General features: G+C 40.9%; 1 protein-coding gene across 3 annotated transcripts in view; it reads left to right on the forward strand.

The window, feature by feature from the left end:
- The window catches only part of LOC118586860 (cytochrome b5 reductase 4), a 58551-nt gene that overhangs the window by 17908 nt on the left and 19143 nt on the right, over nucleotides 1–21500 (forward strand). For 2 of the 3 annotated variants that reach the window (XM_036192234.1, XM_036192236.1), the window contains exons 5-10: nucleotides 8444–8473; nucleotides 11716–11776; nucleotides 13493–13550; nucleotides 14966–15059; nucleotides 18211–18243; nucleotides 19480–19602. In XM_036192234.1, coding sequence (XP_036048127.1) covers nucleotides 8444–8473; nucleotides 11716–11776; nucleotides 13493–13550; nucleotides 14966–15059; nucleotides 18211–18243; nucleotides 19480–19602 — 399 coding nt within the window. The remainder of the gene's footprint in view (nucleotides 1–8443; nucleotides 8474–11715; nucleotides 11777–13492; nucleotides 13551–14965; nucleotides 15060–18210; nucleotides 18244–19479; nucleotides 19603–21500) is intronic. The other variant, XM_036192235.1, reaches the window with a different exon arrangement.

A 21500-nucleotide genomic window follows, 5' to 3' on the forward strand; every position in this document is an offset into this window, starting at 1 on the left:
CGAGGATGCACTTCCTGGTGTGCCCTGAAGTCAATATTGTGGAATGTGGTTTTTATTAAGAGAAAATCTTCATTGTACTTCCAGTCCAGCAAGGCGGCCAGGGGCTCTTCAACGTGGATTTCTCTGCCACTTGGGTAATAGCAAGGGTTTGTATGAAGACAGAGGGGAGAAGCTGACTGTTGATCAGATGGCAAGGAAGAATTTTAGGCTTCTTAGTAGAAGCATAGGAGGGCAGTGCACCTCCTCACAGATTGCAGGCGTACCTCAAATGTGCAGCTGCCCTTTAGGCTCTGCCTCCTGAGTGCTGGGATTATAAGTGTGCACCACCATTCCTGACTGCAAGCAAGCTGCCTTAACTTTATTTTATTGCAGTGGTGGAGATTGAACCTAGGGCCCCATGTATGCTAGACAAGCATCCTACTACCAATCTACAATACTTGCAAGTTTGTTTCTGAGGGGAGTTAGTATGTTATCCATTAGGGATTTAGAGCTCATATTAGAAGAGCATTGACTGGTAGAGCTAGCTGCTTCTATGCATGTTCAGTCTTGAAAGCCAGCCTCAGACCATGCTTGGGAGGGTGCTGGAGGTTCTTCCTGAAACAACAGGGGTTCTCTGTTACAGTTATGTACCAGTGTTGCCAGGCCTTTCCACCTGGAATTCAGATCAGCCACTTACCACTTTGAAGGAAGTTTGGAATTTAAACATATTCTGTGTGACCCCAGAAACTTCAGACCAAGAACTAGTACATGGATTTTCCAGCGTACCTAGCTAATGCCTCTCTGGATCTATGGAAAACACAAGTGCAGCCTGAAACATGGGTCAGTTGTTAGGATACCCAAGGAAATAAGTGAGAAATAAATGGCAGTTGTACTGTTGAGCTTTGTTATTCCTGTCCAGAGCCAAGATAATTGTGCTTTAAATATTTAGGGAAATGAGATTGAATTGATAACCTTTAAAATGGGTTATTAAAAGCAACCATGTAGAATTGACAAAAGAACCAACTGGGACTAATTTATAGGAAGGAAGAAATGAAGCAGGTGAAAGCCAAGCTCATCACATGCCCAGTTCAGTAGGTTAGACGCAGTGGGAACTTTGGTGTACACAAGATTGAAGAGCAGGGCTTAGGTAGAACATGGTGCCGGGAAACATGCAGGACATGGAGCCTCCTAAGCCTAAGGCTTAGTCACCTTCCCAGAAGAAGTTATAGTGAGAATGAGGAAGAAGCAATGCGTGGAGGGAATAAAGCCTAGAAGTTTTCAGAATTAATAGAAGTCAGATATCTAAAGTCCAGCAAACCTCAAACAAGATAAGTAACAATAGCACCCATGGGACTCTCTGTGTTAAAAGTGTGTACAGACAGATGATGAGAAGATAGGAGTGTGGCCAGAGGGGACTCACCAACCAAGCAGTGCCTGGCACACAGCAGCTAGTTTGAGGCTGGCTACTACAGCTCAGTTCCCAAACAACAGAAGAGGATTAAAAAAAAAAAAAAAAAGAGTGAATAGCACTTTGAAAGTATTGAAGGAAAACAACTGTCCACCTAAATTACTCAGTAGAAAAGTTAAAACAGATGTACATTAGACCAAGAAAAAAACAAACCCCACCCATGAGGTGAGGGTAGGTAGGACCAGGGGGATGAGGAAGGAGGACTTCAGACTGAGTCCTAGTCAGAAAGGACTAAATTATCAGCACTCGGTTTGGGGGAGAACACACATGTTTCTTAGGAAAACAAAGTGTGGACTTGTAGAAACAAAACAAAAAGCCTCCTTTTCGATTCCATCTCCATTTCTGATACTGATTACTGAGGCAATGTGACCTTGGAAAAAACAGAGATTCATAGGCGTATTTGGATCCAAATCTCATCTCTGCTACTTAGACAATGTTTTCTTAGGTACCAGTGGTAGATCTTAATGTGTTCTTCATTAGTAAGATGGAAGGTAAGAATAACACCCTTAGCCGAGTGGTGGTGGTGCACGCCTTTAATCTCAGCACTTGGGAGGCAGAGGCATGTGGATTTCTGAGTTTGAGGCCAGCCTGGTCTCCAAAGTGAGTTCCAAGACAGCTAGGGCTACTCAGAAACCCTGTCTTGAAAAACCAAACTAAACAAAAACAACAAAAAACCAGTAAGTGCTCTGGGCTGGGGAAATGGCTCCATGGGAACTGGGCTTGTCACACAACACACAAGCCTGACAACCTGAGTTCAGATCCCCAAAACCCAAGTAAAAGCTGCACATGATAGTGCAGCATCTGTAATCCCAGAGTGCTCCTACAAGGAGATAGGAGACAGGGGCAGAAGCCAAGCTGACTAGCCTGTACCCAGCTAGCCTGGTTTTACAGCAGGACTAATACCCAAAAGCTGTCCTTCATCCTCTACCTATGTGCCATGGCCACACATCAACAAGCACACACACGACAACTTGTATATTTCATATACTTATTATATACATGAAGGAACATTTTCAAGTCATTGTGAGAATTAACGGAAGCAAATTTGCAAGCCACCTACAATCTAAGCTCGCTCGCGCATTCCCTCCCTCCCTCCCTCCCTCCCTCCCTCTCCCCTCCCCCGTCCCTCTCCCTCTCCCTTTCTCTCTCTCTCTCTCTCTCCCTGTGTGTGTGTGTGTGTGTGTGTGTGTGTGTGTGTGTGTGTGTTTGTGTGTGTGTGTGTGTGTGTGTGTTTGTGTGTGTGTGTGTGTGTGTGTGTGTGTGTGTGTGTGTGTGTGTGTGTGTGTGTGTGGTAGGTGCCAGTAGTAACTAGAAATGCCACTGCTTCTGTGGCCCCCTTTTGCTTCACTACTTATAACACTGAGGCCATTTTTTGTTTTTCAGTGTATTTCTACAATTATTAGGTATGAACTAGCATATGGTGTTGTTTTTGACGTGAAAAGATGGTCTTGTTCCTGTGAAAGAGAGCATTCTTGTTATTGACAGGTCCTGTGAGAGTGTGGCAGAGTCAGCCTGTTTGGGTCGGAAATATTTTGTGGATTAGTAGCAGACAATGATTTCAAACAGCGTGCAAGGCATTAGGAAGCAAAGATAAGAATTTTACAGAGCAGAAAAGCCATGTTTGTGAGAAAAGGGATTTTTTTCCTTAAAAATATTTTATACGATATATTTTGATTATAGTTTTTTTCTTCCCCAGATCCTTCTCACCTCTCTATCCACCCACCCACCCATCTTTGTGTGCCCCCCTTTCTCTCTTAAGCAAAATGAAAATCAAAGAAAAAAAATCAATAAGACAAAAAACACATAGAAAACAAAAGTCTGCCCAAACAAAAACCATGGAGGTTGTTTTGTGTTGGCCATCTACTCCTGGACATGGGCCTGCCCTGGAGTGTGGTTTCTGTACCCAGTGACACGGCACTGGAGAAAACTGAGTTGTCCATCGTCTGTGGCTATTATCAGCAAATAGCCTCTTGGTTAGGAGTGGGATCCTGGTTTTCTTCCTCCTCTCAGTTTTGGTGCCTGTCTGGCCTGAACGTGTGCAGCTCCTATGTGTTGTGCCAGTCTCCATGAGTTCATGTGTGCATCAGTCATCCGTCTTGTTGTGTCTGGGAGACATTGTCTCTTTGGGGGCATCCATGAGCCTTTAGGGGAGAGGCGCTTGATAAAAAAATCTCATTTAGGACTGAGTGCTCCAAAGTCTCCTTCTCTCTGTCCTTAACAGGTTGTGTCTGTTGATTATTACATATATATATATATATATATATATATATATATATATATATATATATATTCCCATGACATTTCCATATGCACATATAATGTATTCTGCTCATATTCTCCTGTATTCCCTCATCTTCTTTTCCTCTTTGCCATCTCATAGCGACAATGCTCTAATCCCTTTTACTAAAATTGTCTTACATGAGGCAAACTGTGAGAACCCAATGTAGAAAGTCCTAGAATTGGCATTTTGTGGGCATTTCTACACTAGACGGTTCTAGTCCTCAATTTACGTGGTAGATTATAGTGTGATCATGGTTAATATTCATGCCTGAATATTCAGGAATGAAAACACAAAGCTGGCAGACTCAGAAACTTTTGTTATGACTCTCCTCCATGCTGCTGGTATTCTCATGAACAGAGGCCAGGGACGTTCCTAACTACCAACAGTGCCCAGGCCCATGACAGAGTTATCCAGCCCAAAACATCACTAATGCTGAAATGGAGAAACCTTTGTATATACATCAGTAGTAGTAGTTGTTGTTGTTCTTACTATTATTATTTTAATATACGATCTCATCTAGCTCAGGGTGGTCTCAAACTTGTTGTGTAGCTGAAAATCACCATGCCTGTGTGTCGTGAGTGCTGGGATTACAGGTTGAGGTGCTGAGCCATTACTTTCAAGGAGTCATGTTACCATTACTGCACTGTCAGCAAGCCCAGGACAACTGGGGAATAGACTGACTGCCAGTAGAGGCTCAGCTTTGGAAGAGAGTTAGTCAGAGGTTCCTTTCCAAAGCCTTAGTTTCTTTTTTGGTAGAATGGAGACAGTTCAGACTGGCAAAGCACAAGCTTAGAGGCCAGCAGGACTCCATGGTGTGGACACTGTCAAGGGACTTAGTAAATGTGCTGACTCAGTTGTCTTGCAGCCATAGTGCTCATTGTATGGGTGAGTTTTTGGTGTTTGTGTGTGTATGCGTTTGCATGCATGTGCCAGATTTAAGGGAGTTAATTTTCTATCCAGGACTATTTTCTGAGCCAAATTACTGTCATCTTCAAGAGTCTCTGAAAAGATCACCATAGTTTGGCTTTGTTAACTGTTGATGTTCATACATAGAAGGAAGGGCAGGGAGAGTAATAGACCACTCACTTGAGAATTCAGCCATCCTTCCCAGCTAGTTGTATGCACCTCTGCCCCAATTGTACATGACCTTGGGATCTCAGAGAAGGGCTAGAGGACATAGATGGGGAGGAACTAGGGGAGGGGACTGTGTCTACACAGCCATGAGGAAGTTATCTTCCATGCTGGGTGCAGACCTTTCAGTGTGGCTGCTCTTACCTGTAACTCCTCACTCATGCTCTGTAAGTCAACCTGAAAACTCAGTGGTTCCTCGAGTGAACTGTAGTGAAATCATACTTTGATTTGTCATCGGGACACAAGAAGAAGGGGTTGACTTTTTTATATCTCTCCTTGGAAAGGAATTTTATCAACATAATTCAAGCTAGGAGGTGAGGAATCCCTACTAGGATGCACATCTGAACTGTAGCTGTGTTTTTGCAGTATTGCAGCTGTGTTTTACAGTATTGCAGCTGTGTTTTGCAGTGTTACAGCTGTGTTTTGCAGTGTTGAAGCTGTGTTTTGCAGTGTTGCAGCTGTGTTTTGCAGTATTGCAACTGTGTTTTTGCAGTGTTGCAGCTGTGTTTTACAGTATTGTAACTGTTTTGCAGTGTTACAGCTGTGTTTTGCAGTGTTGCAGCTGTGGTTTGCAGTATTGCAACTGTGGTTTGCAGTATTGCAACTGTGTTTTTGCAGTATTGCAGCTGTGTTTTACAGTATTGTAACTGTGTTTTGCAGTGTTACAGCTGTGTTTTTGCAGTGTTACAGCTGTGGTTTGCAGTGTTACACTGTGTTTTTGCAGTGTTACAGCTGTTTTTGCAGTATTGCAACTGTGTTTTTGCAGTGTTGCAGCTGTGTTTTACAGTATTGCAACTGTTTTTGCAGTGTTGCAGCTGTGTTTTTTCAGTATTGCAGTTGTGTTTTACAGTATTGCAGTTGTGTTTTTGCAGTGTTACAGCTGTGTTTTTTCAGTATTGCATCTGTGTTTTTGCAGTATTGCATCTGTGTTTTACAGTATTGCAGCTGTGTTTTTGCAGTGTTACAGCTGTGTTTTGCAGTATCGCAGCTGTGTTTTGCAGTATCGCAGCTGTGTTTTGCAGTATTGCAGCTGTGTTTTGCAGTATCGCAGCTGTGTTTTGCAGTATTGCAGCTGTGTTTTACAGTATTGCAGCTGTGTTTTGCAATATTGCAACTGTGTTTTGCAGTATCGCAGCTGTGTTTTGCAGTATCGCAGCTGTGTTTTGCAGTATTGCAGCTGTGTTTTGCAGTATTGCAACTGTTTTTTGCAGTATCGCAGCTGTGTTTTGCAGTGTTGCAGCTGTGTTTTGCAGTGTTACAGCTGTGTTTTGCAGTATCGCAGCTGTGTTTTGCAGTATCGCAGCTGTGTTTTGCAGTGTTGCAGCTGTGTTTTTACAGTGTTGCAATGACTGATGTTTATATGGCTAGCATTTATGTTGCTTTCTGGCAGAGCTGGTTTTGGGGACATGTGTGTGTTAATCCTTGTCACTCTTGTCAAATCTGCCATTTTCCTTACCCTGCCATGCTGAAGAACTACCAACTGCTATTGGCTGCCAGGGCAGTCTCTGAGCAACTGAGCTCTTCGAGAAGAGAGGATTTGGCCAGGCAGAATTTTGCCATTTAGCTAACATTAGGAAGAGATTTCAGTTTGGTTTTTCATAGAGACTTCTAATTGATGCAACTAGTTATCAAGAGAGAATATTGGATTTCTTCTCAGGGAAAAGGTTTCTCTTCCAACTAAAGCAGATGAAGCAGATGTAAATGTGTTTAACATGGAAAAGAGTTTATATGGCTCAGCTTTTTAAAACTTAGACTGGTGTAATTCTGAAGGTAATTTAAATAATTTAAGAGCAAACTTTCTTCACACTGGAATTTCTTATATTGAAAAAATGGGGGAAGGATACTTCTGCAGAATCCATTAAGTTCTGACAGATTGAATTCATTGCATATTAAGAAAATAGTCCTCTGATGTAATATTTTTCCTAGAAACAAATTACATAGAGTAATTTTCATGAGTACTTTTGGTAAAAACAGAATTTTTTCATGACAAATGAGATTTATCAGATTGCTGGCTCTATAACACACTGAGATGGATTTAATATACAGTACTACAAATTTGCTGTTTGTTCTCAGGTAAAGATCACAGCTGCAGTAGCCATACAGGTAAACTGATGGACGACAGTTAGCTCCAGGCAGTGGACATCAGTGCTCCTTACGAATGGCAATGGCTAGATGTTTCTGAGACAGTGATAAGCAATAGCCATTTGAGGTACAGCTTTTATGGTGTTTTAAGTCTTGTATGTTTTCAGGAAGCATTAAACAACAGAATATCAAGAAAAATAGGGCAGGATTTCTTTCAGGGGAGACAGATTCATTCTTGGCTTTGTTGAAGAGCTCTGGATTATTCTAGAGCTTGGCCTCTTATTTACATTCTTGAAGAGGAGAAAGGCAGTAGCTTGTTGCATATTCTAAGAGTCCTTTCAGTTATGGAATTACTTTGACTAAAAGGGGGAACAGCAACAAGGTGGTCTTCTTAGTCATGGTCACTCTGTGTTGGATGAGTGAGTTAGAGGTGTGTATGGGATTCTGGATTATTAGAAATTAGAAGACAGAAAATTGGAAAGCAGAGCATGGCGCACACCCGAAACTCCAGCACACTGAAGGATAAAGAAGAAGGGGCACAGGTTTGAGGGATGGGCGGGGGAGGGGCTCTTTGATTTAAGCACACTTCTTTTTCTTTAAAGGAAGGTAATGTCATTCTACCATGTGTCACCTTTCAGTTTGACTTTGGGATATATTATTTTAGTTTATTGTCCTTTAAAACTTTTTAAAGCTCCTAACAACTTGCTGAGGGGATTATTTTACCATAATTGTGTAGCAGTTGTGGTTACTAAGAATATTAGACTTTTGTGAGTTGGCTGCTGTCCTGAAATAGCTAGTGAGATTTTTCTGGGTTGTAACTCTAATAATAATTATATGTACATATGAAAGTCTTAACATATTTGCCTTATTTTGGCCACTTTATGTTTATAACAGTATAGATACAGATATAAACAGACTGATAATAGATAATAAAATGTTTTTAGAGTGTTAATATTTGTATTTTATAGAATATAACCTAGTAAATTCTTTATATGAAGTTAGAATATGACATCTCAGACAAGACAAAACTTGGAGTGTGTGTGCTCTTTGGAGAAGTTAACTGTGGTTCAATGGTAGAACACATACTTAGCATTCTCAGAGTCCATATATTGATTGCCAGCACTTGGGGGTCAAGAAATAATGGACCAAGATACTGGAGAGGAGATCATGCACATACACACACACACACACACACACACACACACACACACACATATACACACACACACACATACACACACACACACACACACACACACACACACACACACACACACTCATACTCACAGAGTCCTGGAGAAGTGGTCTGATGGTCTCCAGAGACCAAACTGACTTACTGGAAACAGAGACTTTGCATGTCAAAACCCCATTTCTGTCCTCTGGCCTTAGAAGAAATCAGCCCTTTGAGACAGTTCATAGTTTAACCAATAAAAATGACCAGATACTCTTTTTAATGTTATAGTATTCTGACCTGACTTTTTCCTTCCCAAATCACCATACAGACTGTCATGAAAGAAAGAGAGTCTTAAATGGTAAGTCATATCAATTAATAATAAAAATGACTCATATTCATATGCTTATATGTGATACTACTTCACAGAATTGTCTAGGGTATTTAGATTTTTTTAAAAATGCAAAAGCTGTCTTTGTTTGTCCAAACTGAAGAGATTTACTAGAAGTTTATGGGCCCCTTACTTTAATTATTACTTTTAAACAATTGCTTCCATGAAATCTCTAAGCCCAAAGCATAAATACTCATAGTGACTAAAACAGGACTCAGTGCTCCCTTAGGCATGCCTGTGAGTTCACACTGGTGTTTCAGGACACAGAGTCAAGTAGTCCCTTGACTGAGCAGCACAGGCATCCTCACAGTTGGCCCCTTTCACAGCCAGTTGTTGCGTGGTGGTCAATACTGATTCCTGAAATGCGTGGGCTCCTCTGACTGAACTGTATTATTGTACCTGTAGATCCAGATTTTTTTTTCTCTCATTTTGCAAAACAAAGTTACAGAAAGAGAGCTAGCAAGCTAGGTTTTCAGTAGAATCACTTTATTAAGTGTGAAAACAGTCTGTAATTTGCAATTTATGGTGTTTGAAGTTGCTATAGTATAATACTGCAGTAAATGCAGTAATGAAGGGTTGTTCTTAGACTTCATCTGATGCTTGTCTCTTCTGTGATGCTACAGAAACAGCCATCCTCCCTGCCTGCCACATGTCGCTTTCAGCATCTTCACTTCAGATGTACCATGTTTTAACACTTCACTAGAGATAGCCTTAAGTATGAAACAAGTAGTGTGGGCCAAGTAGTGTGGGCCCATTGCGTGTTGTGACATGGATTCTGTATAACAGTGGGGCATATATATATATATATATATATATGTATATATACACACACACACACATATATATATGTGTATATATATATATGTGTGTGTGTGCACATATGTATATATATATATTTCTGTGTATGTATCTGTATTATATGTATATATTTATATTTTGTAACTGTTTCTCACATTTGGCTCAGCTAAGTCTATGTTGTAATCCTGTATGTTTGCATATGTGATCTGCCTGCTTTCTATGTTGTTATTCCAACATCTGATTAAAAGCCTGAGTAGGACAGATGAGTTTTACTTTGCAGTAGGGCCCAGACCCCTAAAACTGACGCCATTCTCAGCTAGCACTTTGAGAGGGAGAGCGTTCTTTTGGACTACCCCACTTACTCTGCTCTAGCTCAGACTTACTGCCGTGTTCCCAGAAGGATGGTGTAAGATGTGTTGTGTGGTTTCTTTTTGCACATGTTTAAACTAGGATAGGTTCTGTCGTGTTTGGCATTGCTTTTCTGATGAGCTGGACTTCTGTGCTACTCTCTTGATTTTTCAAAGGTATTTGGAAATGGTCTCCTTTGTGCTTTCCTATGGTTGGAGGGAGAAAAAGCAGTGGTTCTCAAAGGTCCCCGGGCTGGCACCAACCTTAAGTCCAGCCCTTTTCTGATCTTAATCAAACATACAAGATCGTACAAGATCAAAAATGACTTGAAATTTATGAATTCTGTTGGTACCTTTTCCTCACAGAAAATTTAAGTTTTGATGCATGTTTTAAGAGACCACCAAAAGAGAAATGACAATATTTTAATAAAATATCTTTCAGTACTTCTCAAATAATTTAATTAGATTATCTTTTTTGGTGTATTCATTTTAGAAAAAGATCATTCTTGTGGCTCTGGCTTTAGTTAGGAGGCCTTGTGGTCCCATCTCTGCGGCCTCTTCTTGGTCTGAAAAGGTAGTGTGATCTGCATGGTTACAGTGGACAGACGAAAGCTGAACAGAGCAGATGGCCTCACCCTCAGGAGCCTCACTCCAGACAGTATCGCTGCATTGTGTCTGTGCTTTGTCCTAAGCCCGTGTTTACAGGGAAGTCCTGAAAACCTAGCTCATTGGAAAGGTGCTCCTGAATGACTCCAGCCTCCTGTAGTGACTGACTAGTCTGGGAGCTCTGAGGCTAATTGGCTGTGTTTTCTTGTAGTTTGAGAAGTGATAACACAGTTGATGGGTTTCTTTTCAAGAGTTCCTTACCAGCAGTCCAGGTACAAGCAGCACACTTCTCTTGAGGGAGAAACACTAGTGCTTGCAGACTCTCCGGAGTGCTTCCCTGCCTTAGAGCTTTCTGAAGTGACTTGAAAACCAGTTTCCGTGGCCCCTTAAAGGCCTTTTTGATATAGACCCACGTGAGGGAATAAAATGGAAAAAGAATACCATACTGGTGAGCTAACAGAACTGCAATGCTCAAGCACTGTGGTAAAATGTGTCAATTCCTACAACTATGCTGGTGTTGTAAGTCAACATGGTACAGCTAGAGCCATCTAAGAGGAGGGAGTCTCAAAAGAGAAATACCTCCAGAGGATCTGGCTGTAGGCAAGCCTGGAGGGCATTTTCTTAGTAAGTGATTGATGTGGGAGGGTCCAGCTGATTGTGGGTAGTGCCATCCCTTGGCTGATGGTCCTGGTTCTATCAGAAAGCTGGCTCGAGCATGCCTTGAAGAGAAAGCCCATAGTAGCACTCCTCTGTGCTTTTGCATTGGTCCTTGCCTCCAGGGTCCTGCCCTGACTTCCCTCGGTGATAGACTGTACTGTGGGACTGCAAGTGGAGATAAACTCCCCAAGCTAATTTTGGTCATGATGTTTTGTCACAGAAATGGAACCCCTAAGACAACAGCCATCTTGACTAAAGCTAAACATGCATGCATATTATATGCCCATCAGAAATATAGATTTTTGTCCTTTAAGAATGTGCATAGGGGTGTGCAAGATTTATAATCACACTCACAAAAAAAGCTCCTGACCAGGAGTGACCAGAATGCCTATCAATAGAAGAGTGAGTGAATTGTGATTAAGTCATACAATGCAATACTTTTCAGTATAAAAAGGAACAGACTACTTACAAACAGAATGGCTAAAGTTTCAGGAAATTCTAGGTTTGACTTGTTAGAACTGTAAATGTGTATAAGGATGGACAAAAAAGCCAGATCAAAATAAACCATGCCTTATGATCCCTTTTCTATATAGTATATAGTGCCACTAATATATGTCCATAGTCTGGTGTCATAAGTCCCTTGGGAGAGAGAGAGCAAGCTGCTAGAAAACACGTAAAGAACATGCTGGTGACAAGGGTCTCTCTTATGAGAATGCATTTAGTAGCACATTTGTTAACTGTCTTTTGTGTGTGTGTACATGAGTTAAGTGTTGTGTAGATAAATTACTGTTTTTCTTTGTGAAGGCATGCTTCCCAAGAGTCAAGTGACAGATACACTGCTCAAGGAAGGCCCTAGTTCTCCAAGGTATGCACTCTTTTTTACATTTCAAAGTGAGAGCAGTTCTACACAAACCCACAAACACTGCAGGAAAAAAACCTAGCTCAGGGGTTGTTGGTTTTGCTTAGCACACAAATGGCAGCACCTCATTATCAGATGCAGCTGTAGAATGAGGCTGTACCATAAGTGATTTTTAGATAACTGAAGTTTGATCCATTTTAAACACTATCAAAATAATTTGGGGGAGGGGTGGGGACCAGGTGGAGGTGGCTCCTCCTTCAATCCCAGCACTCAGGAGTCAGAAGCAGGCAGATCTCTGTGAGTCCAAGGCCAGCTTGGTCTACAAAGCAAGTTCCATGACAGCTAGGGTGGTTACACAGAGAAACCCTGTTTCGGGAGAAAAAAAAAAAAAATTCTGATGACAAAATGTATATTTAGGGGAGAAAATTTAGAAAAACATAGAAACACACACAAAAAAGTTATAGTCCCATTAAACCTTAGACATAAATCATTGGGGATAACTAATTCATGTACTACCTTTCCACACTGCTTTTATAGTATTGATATTACAGTCTGTGAGCAATATCTTTTGTTGTTTCTATTCTGTGAAAGCATTTTTTTTTTTTTTGTAAATCCATCACATAACCATACCATCATTTATTTCAGTATTTAATCTTCATATGTCTATTTTGGTGGGTTTTTTAAAATTTAAGTTCTACTAGAAATACTGTAAGGTGTTTTAGACACTAATTTTCTTGAATAATTAATATCAAATTTTTGTTCATCATACCACAAATGCACTCAGGGTTCTTTTTTGATGTTCTTGTTCCCCTCCCCTAGTCTGTTGCTCTAACAGCAGCATCCTGTTATACATGTTACATTTGTGGACAGTTTTGTTGAGGGACTGAGGATGCCTCCTCTAGAACCATGTGGTTGTCTTTACCTAGGTAATCGGTGCACAGCAGTATTGATTTGATCAACAGCTAGAGCCCAACAGAAGGCTTTATCTTAATATTTATTACTGGCTCAGTGACCTTGAAGAATGAATTTCTTTTTATTTTGTGTACACAATGCTACTGTGCATGTGTGAAGGTTTTGACAGACTTGGACATAGGCCCTCATCTTCCACCTTGTTAGAAACAGGATTTTTTTTTATTTATTTTTTAATTTTTATTTTTATTTATTTATTTATTTTTGCTATTGTTTGCTGCCCCGTGTGTTAAGGGCAACTGGCCTGTGAACTTTCAGGGATTCTCCTGCCTCTGTCTTCCATCTTGCCACAAGAACACTGGGATTACGGATGTGCACTCCCTCATCAGGCTTTATGTGGGCAGTGTGGATTTGAACTCATGTCTTCATATTTATTTAGCAAACGTTTTCTACTGAATGATCTCCGCAACTCAAGAATGAATTTCTTAAGTAGTGATATTTTCATTATAGAGAAGGAAGGTGATGAGCATGCAGATTTCTTTGTGCTTCTTAACAACATTCTTAATAGCATTCTCTTATTACTCTGAGAAGATATTAGTAGAAAAATGTAGAGCCTTTATTTTGCCCATTTTGGTGGTCTATTTGGAAGTAAATGTCAGTTATATCATGGTGACTAACATGTAGAAGTTACCATTTAGAAAAGAGTTTTACCTGGAGAAATATATTTCCCACTGTGGACTTTAACACTGACTGAGTTCATGTGTTACTGCACATCATTCTGAATGCTTTCTCATTTCTCTTACTGTCTTACAGCCATGACTGGTTCCAAACAGAGTCCTCAGTCACCATCGTTATATACACCAAACAAAAGGTAAACATGCTATTGAAAATAAGAGGAAAACAAGCAGTAAGAATTGGTTGGGTTTATATGCAGATCCTTCTCTAGGATCTTTTTTTATATTAATTTATTTGTTCTGTACAACAACCAGAGGCAGAAAGCAATGTTCTCCCAACTTAACAAAGAAGGAATAGTTTTTCCCCCAAAGTTTTGTATTTGGAACCTAAGTAGGTATTCTGGCTCCTGCCTAGCAAGTATGCTGTTACCACCCATGCTGTGTAGCCTTTAAACCTATTAAGTAAGCATTGTGTGTGCTTTCTAGTTGACTTCTCTGTAAGAGTGCACTTTCTGGGATTAGAAAGATTATACTACTGAGGCTTAATATGCTTGAACTGTTAATGGCATTTGGTGCCCCTTTGAAACAAAGTTTAAGGAGCACATTCATTTACGATCTTCAAGTGGCACTATTAGATGTCAGAGACGTGATTCTGGGCCAGGTCCATACAGATTTGGCTTTCACAGGGTGGATAGTCCAGCTGGAAAGTTGGATGAATATGACAGTATTTCCAAGCATTCCTCCAACTCCTGCTAAATTTCCACTTTTGAGGAGCCTGGTGAATTTAAAGGCAAGTTCTGACAACTAGGGATTTTCAAGAGTTCAGGCTTCTTTGTAGACATGCAGAGCCTTATCTGATCCGTGTGCCTCCTCTCTTTTGACTGTGCTGGAGTGGCCAGCCTCTGCCTGATGAAGCTTAGTTGGTCCAGCACACCACTAGTCCTACCTTCCACTCCTTCTAGCTATTATTTCCTCATCCCGCAGTATAAAACCAAAAGGGTAGGGCCTAGAGAAGTTGGGATCTATTCCTGTAGTAACTTCAGTGGGGTTTGAAATGCAATGACTGAGGGGAGGGGAAGATTACTAATGGAGCGATGGTTCAATGCATGCTATGAGAAGTACCACTTCTTAAGTCTACATAGAAACTAAAGACATCTAAGAAGTTTCTTGAGTGATTTTGGAATAGGTTGAGATTGATAGGTTGTATACTTTTCCAGTGTCACACAGTAGTAGAAAAACTAAAATAAGAACAACTAAGATCTTGACTTCTGGGTCATATTCTTATTTTTTGCTACATTGTTTCTCCAAAAAATATTCTTGAGCAACTAATAGATGCCAACCAATGCTATACAGGTAGTCTCTAGGGTTCATGACTTCAAAACTATGGCCACAGTGGATACAAACCAGAGAAAACATGTGCTTAGGATCACAATAGTTTTCATAGAAGGGAAGGAATTGACTTGCATGAGGAAGAAATGAGAACCAGGAATAATATTTCTGTTGCTTGGAGATCTGTAAAGTAGTACCATGAAAACTTCACTCATCACCTCACACATGGAGTTGTTTGGGGGCAGTTCTTACTTTTTAATCTTTCTATTTGCTTCCTTTTAAGAATATCAATTTGGACTCAGTAGTCGTTGACCTCCAGGATGACACCTTGAGAGCAGAAGCAGTTATCAAGGATCATTCTTACCTTATACATGTTGGTGTGTATCTCATTTTTAGTAATGGGAATATTTTGTTCTCTTTCATAATGGCAATAAGATGGCCTGCAGTCTAGAAGGCTGTAATATTTTATCTGTAATTGTCATTTGGTTTGTCATTTCTGATCATTTTATAGTGTTTTTCCTTCATGCTAATGAAAATGGCAGTATGATTCCCTTTCCAAGTTGAAGCAATTAGAAGGCTAATGTGCTGTCCATTGTGTGACAGATCCCCACCTTTAAGCAATCAGATGTGATCAGAATCAGTCATAAAGAGTTGGCCCACCTTTATAAGTCTCATATTTGATATCTCTAAGTAAGTCCCTGGAGGAGACCTCTGGCCACCGTCTGATCATTCTTTACTGGGATACCCAGTCTTTGCCAGCTCTGCCACAGGAAGTAAGAGATGCAACCAAACAGCTTAGACTGCAAGTCTGTATTATGTTACTCCTTTACTCCTCTCCTTACAGCCAGGGATAAGCCTTGTTGATTTGGGTCTGCCAGGAGCAAGAAGACAGCCCTAAAGTTTGGAACCAAAGAGACCAAATGTTGGATCTGTTTGTCACCTGTAATGAAGGTTGAATCTAAGATTTCATTGTTTGCTCCTCTTAGGACTATGGTATATTTCTAGTAAGAAAATTGATATGTGTGGTGGTATTGTGGTCGGAGAACAGAACACAGCCACAATATTAAACATAGAGGTTAGGCCGTGGTAGCACACACCTTTAATCCTAGCATTCCAGAGGCAGAGATCTGCCTGAATCTCTGTGAGTTCAAGGCCATACTGGAAACAGCCAAGCATGGTGTTAATCACGCCTTTAATCCCAGGAAGTGATGGCAGGAGGCAGAAAGGTATGTAAGGCATGAGGACAAGGAACTAGAGCTGGTTAGGCTTTTAGGCTTCTAGCAACAGTTCAGAGAAGGATTCCCTAACCACCAGTCTCCATCTAGACCAGTGTTCTCAATCTGTGGGTCTCAACCCTTATGGCAGACCTCCATTTCCAAAAATGTTTACAGTATGATTCACGACAGTAACAAAATTTCATGTATGAAGTAGCAACAAAGTAATTTTATGGTTGGGGGGTCACCACAACATGAGGAACTGTGTTAGGAAGGTGGAGAACCATTGGTCTAGACACATACTAGGGGAATTTATTTCAGAGGGGCTAGAGCATATCACAGGATGACTGTTGAAAGGGGGGATTGTATGCCTCCTTATGACTGTAGTGATACAGAGGAGGAGTCAGATTGTGGAGCTTATATAAGGATTTGGGGGTTTGGCTCAGGACTGTAGCTACTTTAAGATGTTTTGGACCATTGAACAGCAGCATCTTTCAGTGTCTGAGACTTTATAGCCTGTGGTTGGCCTCAAGCGCAGAGAGGAAAACATGTAATTGACTGGATTCCGTCCACTTTGTACACTGAGGTCAGAGAAACTGGGTATTATGGGGACGTTCCACCTGCACACTTTAAAAAAAAAAATCTAGTAAAAAATTATGCAGTTCAACAGATAGATGTACTCAAACTGGAATTGAGCTGGAAACCTGGAAACCCTGCATTCTAGCTTTCGGAGAGCAAGAGGTGTCGTGCAGGCTGCTGAGGGAGAAAAGGCAGCAAGAGTTTTCCCTAGCAGAGAACTCTATGGACTACAACTTCAGCCTGCCAGGAAACAGTGGCATGGCTTTATAGGGTAGTCAGCTTTTCCCTGACTGGATTTTAGCATGCTCTGCAGAAGGGATCCCATTCCTGGGGCTGTCAACCTAGCCCCAAACTGCATATATCATAGGCCCTATGAGGAAAATTACTACTGATTTTAGCTAAGACAACATAAAGGCAAACTGCCTTCTAAATGTCTGTGGTCTCCCAATTACAGAGAGGCTAATCTCAATAGAGAAGCTTCTATTGACAGTGAATGGTGGTGAATATAGAGACTCATGGCTGCCCAAGATGCTGAGAGTAAGTGACAGATAAGGGCTTAGCCCTAAAGAATCATTTATGTCACCACCTCCTAAGGCTCAGGGACCCTGTGGAAGAGGGAGCAGAAGAAATTTAAGAACTAGAAGATAGGGAGAAGGGGAATGAAATCCTGTTCTCTAGATGGCATAACCAATGTAATTATAGACTCACAGCCACTGCATTTACTTGTACGGAATCTACACAGTATAGGCCTTCTCAACAGTCATTCATAGATGGGAGATGGGTGTAGGGGAGGGGATTGTGGGACCCTATTGTTTGCTACTGAAGAACAGGTTACTGATGGAATCTGGGTGCAAAGGGGCCACTGTCTTCAGTTGTATATACACTGGTGAACCAGGCTCCAGTGGATAGTTTCAATGCAAAGACCACAAAGACAGCCATGCTTCAACCCAGAAGGACACACACAAACAAAAGACATGTATGTGAGAAAGAGATGAGTAGAGAAGAGGACAGGTGGACACAGGAGAGAGGAAAGGAAGAGAAGGTAGGGCTGCAAGCAATCAGAGTACATATATAACATATAAAATTGTCAAAGAGCAAAATTAAATGCTGTATTGGAAAGACTGAAACAGTGCAGAATTCAGATGTTGGGTAGTCATATTGGCATAGTGAGATTTAGAGCAGAGAGTGGTGAAGCCCTTCTCTTTTTGTAGAATAGCTATTAGTGCAAGGATCAGTCTCCTGTTAATCAGTATATCCACAGTACCTGAAAGTGCTTGCTTGTTTATAGATTCTAAAAAAAATTATTTGGGGGCACTAAATGGTGTTCAGACACACACACACACACACACACACACACACACACACACACACACACACAAAGCTAAACTGACTCTCTCTGATCTGTGTAAACAGGGCATAGGGTGTATAACCACCCTAATTCCTAGACGTCTCCTCCTCCCTCAGCTGCTCTGCTTGATTCTTTCTGTATGATTGTCAGTCTGGAATGAATGTGGGTTACCAGCCCTCCATTAATCAGGAGAAGTGTGGGAAAAATAGAAGAAACCTCAGTAATTTGACTCTTTTGGAGCATTATTTTCTTTTAGTCTCTTAGTACATTTTTCTAGTCTTGAGCAGTTTCAAATAGTACATTTAAAATGATCATACAAGTTTTATTGATTTTATGAATTGAATTTTGGTGGTAATTAAAAACTTTATTATTTTTTTTTAATCTCAGGGCTAAGCCATGAAGTTCTAGAAAATTTTTCTGGTAAGTACTGAAATCCAGAAACAAATTATGTGTATATACACACACACACACACATAGGAAGAACAAAAAGGCCAGGCATTTATCTTACTTTCCTTACATATACTTTTCATGACATAAATCCATTAATTTTCAAGTATACTCTTTCTGGTCTCTGTTTTTCTTTATTTTCTTTCTCCTTGTTCTTCTTATCTCTCTATTTTTTCCCTTGTCTCCTTTTTCTCTCCCTTAAAAACATTCCTGTCTCATTTTTGCTATTCCTCTCTGCCCTATTTATTCCTCACATGCAGCCCATAGGCACGTACTAGACCAGACACACTTTTCATAGCTACATACACTCAAGTGGGTGCTGGAGCAGAGCACACTGAGCTGTGATTATTGCCATATACTTATGTGCAGTGTGGGCTCCTTGGTAGCTGAAGACTCAAAATAGTTTCTGGCTTCCAGGCTTCTCACACAGGTTACCATGTACTGTAGTAAGCTCTGGACATTCAAGGAGCTTGTTTTTATCCTAATGAAGTCTGCAATCAGTGGTCATTTAATTGAATTCAGTTTGCTCATCTGTTTTAAAGAGGTATTGCACTATTGCGGGACTCTTGAGTTCACCGTGTGGAAGAATAGATACTGAGGTCCTGAGCCAAAGTAGTGTGTGGGTTATGACTTTAAAAGCATGTTTTCTCATCAGATTTGATTCAGCAGCTAGAAGTCCTTGCTGTTATTGGCCCCACGTGTGGAACTGTTCTAGTCACTGAGGAAGGAAGAAGAGGGTCTAACAGGTTTCCAACGATGAGCACTTCCCATGTACTTCACTCTCAAGTACTTTCTAGCTGCTGATTCTTTGAGTCCGCTCTCAGTTGACTTGTATAGACCTCTCAGGCTTAACTAGAAATATTAAAAGGGAATAAGTCAAGTTTGGTTTGGTGGGCCCATTCAGTGGGACTTGTGCTTCAAGTTGTGGCTAGATATGTATCCCTGACTCTGTCTGTGCCCCCTCGAAAGACACACATATAGTATCTGGCCTTGATAAATTGGTTTGAAAGAAGCCAATCTGAATCTAAAATCTGATTTAGCATCAGATAAAACAAAAACCAATTTTACTGACTAAGTGAACAAAGTCTTATTTTTCTATTAATTTGCATCATTATATAAGAACAGGATAGTGTAACTATATGAGAAAATTTGGTTTTAAAATAAAATTTTACATTTAGTGTCAGTGAAACTAATGAAATTTCTTTTCAGTACGGGCCATTGAGAATGTTGGAAAAGTAGATATTGTCCTACAAAAGAGAGAAAACATTTCTTGGAAATGTCTTGGTCATCCCTTAGAGAAGCATGATTCCTTTATTCCAAAGAAAGATACAGGTATGCAGTACTCTTATTTCTTATATTTGTTTTTTTAAAGGTTCTAAATTGCATTTTATTTATTTATTTGGCATGCGTCTCTGTGTGGGCAGGCGCGCGCACACACACCCACACCCACACCCCCACCCACCCACCCACCCACACAGTAACTTTTATGTGGAGGTCAGGGACAGTTTGCAGGATTTGGTTCTCCTACCACATGAGCCCAGGGGATTGAACACAGGTTGTCGTCGGGCTTGACTGCAATCACCTATTCCCACTGAACCATCCCACTAGCCCATCGTTTTAAAAAATAGCTGATGTGTTCCAGTGCTTTCTTCTCCCTGGGTGACCTCTGTCTCACAGTCTTGTTTGCTGTTTGTTTTGATGTTTCATACCGGATGCTGTCTTGATATTTATGGTTCTCACGTCTGCTCGTGTTTCAGCTGATTAACAGCTGTGCACAAAGGGTTGGGATTGTTGCCAGTGTATTCCCTGTGCAGTGGGTGTTCTCCCTGAGGAAAGTTTGATGCCAGGATTTGTGAGTCTCTAGGGAACAGTATTGTCCCTTGCACACAGTCTTTTGGAAGCCTTGTTTGCAAAAAAGGCTGCAGTTCTGTAAAGGTGACTTAGTTTCACCCTTCTCTTCCTCATTTTTTTCCCTTTTCCTAGAATACTATCTTAGTTAGCTAAGGCAATTTGGTTTCTCTCAGTTGTGGAGTTTATAAGACCAGTCCGTGTGTGTGTGTGTGTGTGTGTGTGTGTGTGTGTGTGTGTGTGTGTGTGTGTGTTAGCTTTTCTTAAAAGGGCACCACTCTTACTGGAAAGGGATACCTGTTGCCCTCACTTTACCTTATGTACCTTTAAAAAGACCCTGTCTTCAAATGTAGTTACGTTCCAAGGTACTGGGTGTTACAGTTTTGTCGTTGATAGGACACAGTTTAGTCTAGTGCATGCCCAATCCACAAACCCTCTGCTACTTTTCTAAGAGCCAATTTGTAATATTTTGTTCAGGTTAGAGGGGGCCCATTGCATGGCTGCGCTAAGCAGGGGAGAGTTTAGGGGTGGCAGAGCATCTGAGGCCCTTAAACTTTTAATCAGAAAGTTTCCACTCTACCTTGACTCTGATGTTAGCAGTGGTAGATCCTGCTAGCCTCAGAGCATTAAGGGATTTTCTGTTAAAAAGTGCCGGTCTGTTGCTGCTTATGTTTCTGGCTTAGGATTCCACTTTCTCAGGTCTGCTGAGTCTGTTGCTGGTCATCTGCTGGCCTCATTGGTTCCCGGCGTTTATCATTTTCATTTCTCCTGTTCATTCTGTCCTTGTAGATTCATGAACAACAAAGCATGCATGCACAGTCTGTGGCAATCATTTAGTGGGTTCGGATGATTACTCCTTGTATTCAACTAACCATCTTTTAATTTTTTTAATTATTACAAGCTATGGAAAGTCAAATTAATTTTTTTTTTACTCTCATTGTTCAACACAGAACTAAAAATGTGTGGGAATTTGTCCCCACCAACAACCGATTACCTAGTGACTCCAATTGGGTATCCAGAGTCTAAATCAATTCTGACACTAAGTAAAGCTAGTGCAGACCCCACAGTTTAAGGCCATGTCCCACAAACTTCCCAAACTTCAGGTGCCCATCATAGTTCCCAGATTCTGTACTTAACAAACTGACATTAGATTTTTCTTTACCCCCACCTTGGATTAAAAAAAAAAAAAAAAAGTGTTAGGGTGTTTCGCAGAACTCAGACAAGTGTTTATACTTCTGCATTTATTCTAAAGGACCCAGAGGCTTGTGAAAAGCGGTGTGGAGCTTCTATGCCATCTATGGCTGTGCCCCTCTCTGGGCACCCCATGTGTCTAGCAATCTTCAGGATTTCCAAACTCTGTCTTTGGGGTTCCTGGAGAGACT

The sequence above is a fragment of the Onychomys torridus genome, chromosome 7, assembly GCF_903995425.1.
Source record: "Onychomys torridus chromosome 7, mOncTor1.1, whole genome shotgun sequence".
Lineage (NCBI taxonomy): Eukaryota > Metazoa > Chordata > Mammalia > Rodentia > Cricetidae > Onychomys > Onychomys torridus.